At 35.0% G+C, this 3,224-nt stretch overlaps 1 protein-coding gene across 1 annotated transcript; it reads right to left on the reverse strand.

Annotated features, from left to right (window-relative positions):
- Positions 1 to 791: 791 nt before the first annotated feature.
- LOC105115425 (protein trichome birefringence-like 43) lies at positions 792 to 3,018 on the reverse strand. The gene is made up of 5 exons (XM_011012308.1): positions 2,672 to 3,018; positions 2,324 to 2,498; positions 1,628 to 1,803; positions 1,362 to 1,520; positions 792 to 1,241 (listed from the first exon to the last, which is right to left on the reverse strand). The coding sequence occupies exons 1-5, from the start codon at positions 2,923 to 2,925 to the stop codon at positions 935 to 937; spliced, it is 1,071 nt and encodes a 356-aa protein (XP_011010610.1). The 5' UTR covers positions 2,926 to 3,018; the 3' UTR covers positions 792 to 934.
- Between the last annotated feature and the right edge of the window lie 206 nt (positions 3,019 to 3,224).

Consider the following 3,224-nt stretch of genomic DNA (forward strand, 5'->3'; position numbering starts at 1 on the left):
AGAGTTAAGTTTTTTCATTGGATCCGAGTCCATAATTTAACTAGGTGTAAATTTTAGAAATTAGATCAGATTTAAAAAATTCACCAAGGTTTGCTTGTTAATTTTTTTTTAAGCAAAGTTTTTTAAATTTTACTTTGGTGTTTTCTTTTTCTAGCTATTTACTTTATTTTGAATTAATATTGAATTATTTGATAATCTGGATAGATTTCCTTTAATTTTTTTTAATATTGGTTTTTTGTTAGTTTATTTTTTGTTGTTATATTTTTATTATCATATTATTTAAATCACTAATTTGATAAATGGGTTAATATTGAATTATTTGATAATTTGGATAGATTTTCTTTAACTTTTTATTTAATGTTGTTTTTTTGTTAGTTTATTTTTTGTTGGTATATTTTTATTTTTATATTATTTAAATCACTAATTTGATAAATGACTTGGAAGTTAGATTAGTTTTTTTTACCTCAACATATTTTTTACATAAAAAAATTGCTTGGCCCACTCACCGGACAACAAATCTAGTTTCTCTCTTGAGAACAATAACAGCAGCAACAAGAGAATAGCATGAGTGCATGAGGTCATGAAAGGATGTCAATTGATGAATGACTTAATGATTTGATCGTGGGCCTTACTTGGACTGGGCTGTGCACATTCCCGGCCCTAATGTGATCTGTCTACTTTCCAGTAGTGTTATTTTATTTATAATATAAGCCGCAAAGAAATGATTAACTATAAAATTCCTTCAGCTGATTTTTATTTTATTTTATAAAAAATATAACACTGCATCGGCACACATCGAAAGCTTACTTTTGGCATGGGATTCATGTCTTAGGAGATTCGTTTAATCCAAAATGCTATAATTTCTTTGTTTTAGAAACAATATTAACGTGTTTGAGAAAAATAAATAATTACTGTTTACTGCAGGTGTTTATAATTAACTTCGAAGGAGAGCTGCATACAGAAGTTCATTCCAAGTATCAGGAACCCCAGCTAGACACCAGTGGGTGCAGTCCATAGCTCTGTGTTCACCATGGCCGCCATAGACTGAAGGATGGCCATCTTTTCTCAGCTGTGAAAGGGATGTGACATCAAGCAAATGTACGGCTACTGGCTTTGGCATGGCACCTATTGCTTTCTCAACAACTAGCTGTGCTGGATGATGTCCTGCTGGGTACGTTTTGAAGAACGGATCTTTCTGCTCCTCACAGTTCCTTGCATTTGGCTCTCCCCAGTCACTTCCACTGTTCGCCAATTAATCAACAAGAAATTAATAGCAATGCATAGACAAGCTAAATGTTTTGCACAGTGCTGTGTCCAGCAGATTGAAAGAAGGCTGTGCATGGGTGTATGAATGAACTTACTTCATGTGATCTGGAGAAATCCCTTGGAAGAAGACTCTGGTTTTTGCAGTATCTACGTTGGTCTCGACCCATTTAACCCACGTAGTCAAGGCTTTCTCGTATGCTACCAGCCGATCCATGTCTTGATATCTAGCATTCCCGACTTGAATAAACTTCCATCTATGAAGGATACGCACACAAACAGCCAATTAGCCCCTTATTCTAGGAGGGTTTAAGTCTTACACAGGACACCATTAGCTAGGAGGATTAAAAAAGGGGCCACGCACGGCTGTTTTCTCCCTGTATGAAGCCACCAGTGCCAGGTGTTGAAGACCAAAACATCAATCCCTTTCCATAAATCTCCACCTTTAATGGAATCAAGCATAAGGGCAACCCCATGGCTTGTGCTTACCATGTCAACTAGAAATGCATTGCGGGAGAACATCACTTTAGCCCCATATCCCTGCAAAGATCACAAATCACCGTATTTTTTTAGAAAATGATTCGCAAACATGTTTAAAGGATGATGGATTATAGTATTTATTGGCTAATTAACGCATATATAGATGCTTAATTAATTACGTATAATATTCCTGCTTTTAATTACGTCAAATCCTTCAGAAACTTCAGATTTGCTCTTTTTTTATATAAAAAGAAAATGAATAAAATCGTATCTCCTCCACGAAATCGAAATTGGAATCATACAGTTGTTTTTGTGTGTATATATATATAAAAAATTAAACCATCTCAGTTTTTCCTAAATATTGGCGAAGAAAGAGATTTCCATGTCAGGAGGATTGAGAAGATAAGCAAAAATCTTAAATCTCTTGGTATTTTCTTTTTCAAGATTTATAAAATGATAAAGATGCAGCAACCAATTAATTAATTCCCACAAGATCCAATTTAAAAAAAAATAAAAAATAAAAAAAGGAACGCATGGAGAAGAGGAATGAGACAGGAGCAGTTAAGGATTTTGGTCTCACAGGGAAGCTGAAAGTGGACAGCTCTCCTGTCCTGACCAGGCTATAGTTAGCTTGTGGTAGAGCCACATGAAGCATGCAAGTGAGTGATTGCCATTGATTCAAACTTAGTGAATCTCCCACGAACATGATGCTCTTCCCTTTAAGTATTTGTGATAAGAAATGACCGCCATCAAACCTACAGTATGGATCCATCAGCAAACACGAAATTCCTTTAAAGGGAAAGCAAATTCTTGTCAAATTACTTGTGTTGCTAAAGAACAACAAATCCAATCACAAAATTAAGCAGCCATGGCCAGGCATATAATTAACACTTCGATGATAAAATGAGAGAAAAAAAACAATGCGTACCTTGGAAAGTTGCAACCTGCCTTGGGCTGCCATCTATACTTGAGATAGTCTCTGTCTGGGCGACCATTCTTCAGACAGTCAAACTCCTTCTCTATGAAGGGACATCGCGAGGCATCATAGAGAGGATATGCTTCATCACGAACCCATATCCCTTTATAAAGATCACAACCACCACCCCTTGCAATCCCTCTATGGTGAACTGCTAGAGAAACAAATAGCAGTGCTGCTCTAATGGCGAAAGAACCCACGTCCATGAGAGCGAGAGAGACGGGCGAGTAGGTGCAGGTCACAAGACTTGTATGGTAGTGAACATGAAGAAAGTTGTAGTGGTAGTTCAATATGAAAAACAGAGGTTTTTTTTTTTTCACTTTAAAATTAGTATTAATTAATAAGATTTGCACTTAGGGTACGATATATAGGATGTGATAGAATATCAATTGACCCGCAAATATTAGCATAAATTATTATATTCAGTAGGTTAATATTAATTTTTTTAAATGTAAAAAAATATATTAAAAATATTTTAATAATATTATTAAACCTAATCAAATAA

This window comes from Populus euphratica, unplaced genomic scaffold (genome assembly GCF_000495115.2).
Source record: "Populus euphratica unplaced genomic scaffold, PopEup_1.0 scaffold696.1, whole genome shotgun sequence".
Taxonomy (NCBI): Eukaryota; Viridiplantae; Streptophyta; class Magnoliopsida; order Malpighiales; family Salicaceae; genus Populus; species Populus euphratica.

Coding starts and splice junctions, on each gene's coding strand:
- LOC105115425 (XM_011012308.1), bottom strand. CDS start 2,925: ATGGACGTGGGTTCTTTCGCCATTAGAGCAGCACTGCTATTTGTTTCT. Junction 2,499..2,671: donor GCAGGTTGCAACTTTCCAAG/GTACGCATTGTT, acceptor TCCATACTGTAG/GTTTGATGGCGGTCATTTCT. Junction 1,242..1,361: donor ATTTCTCCAGATCACATGAA/GTAAGTTCATTC, acceptor ATTGGCGAACAG/TGGAAGTGACTGGGGAGAGC.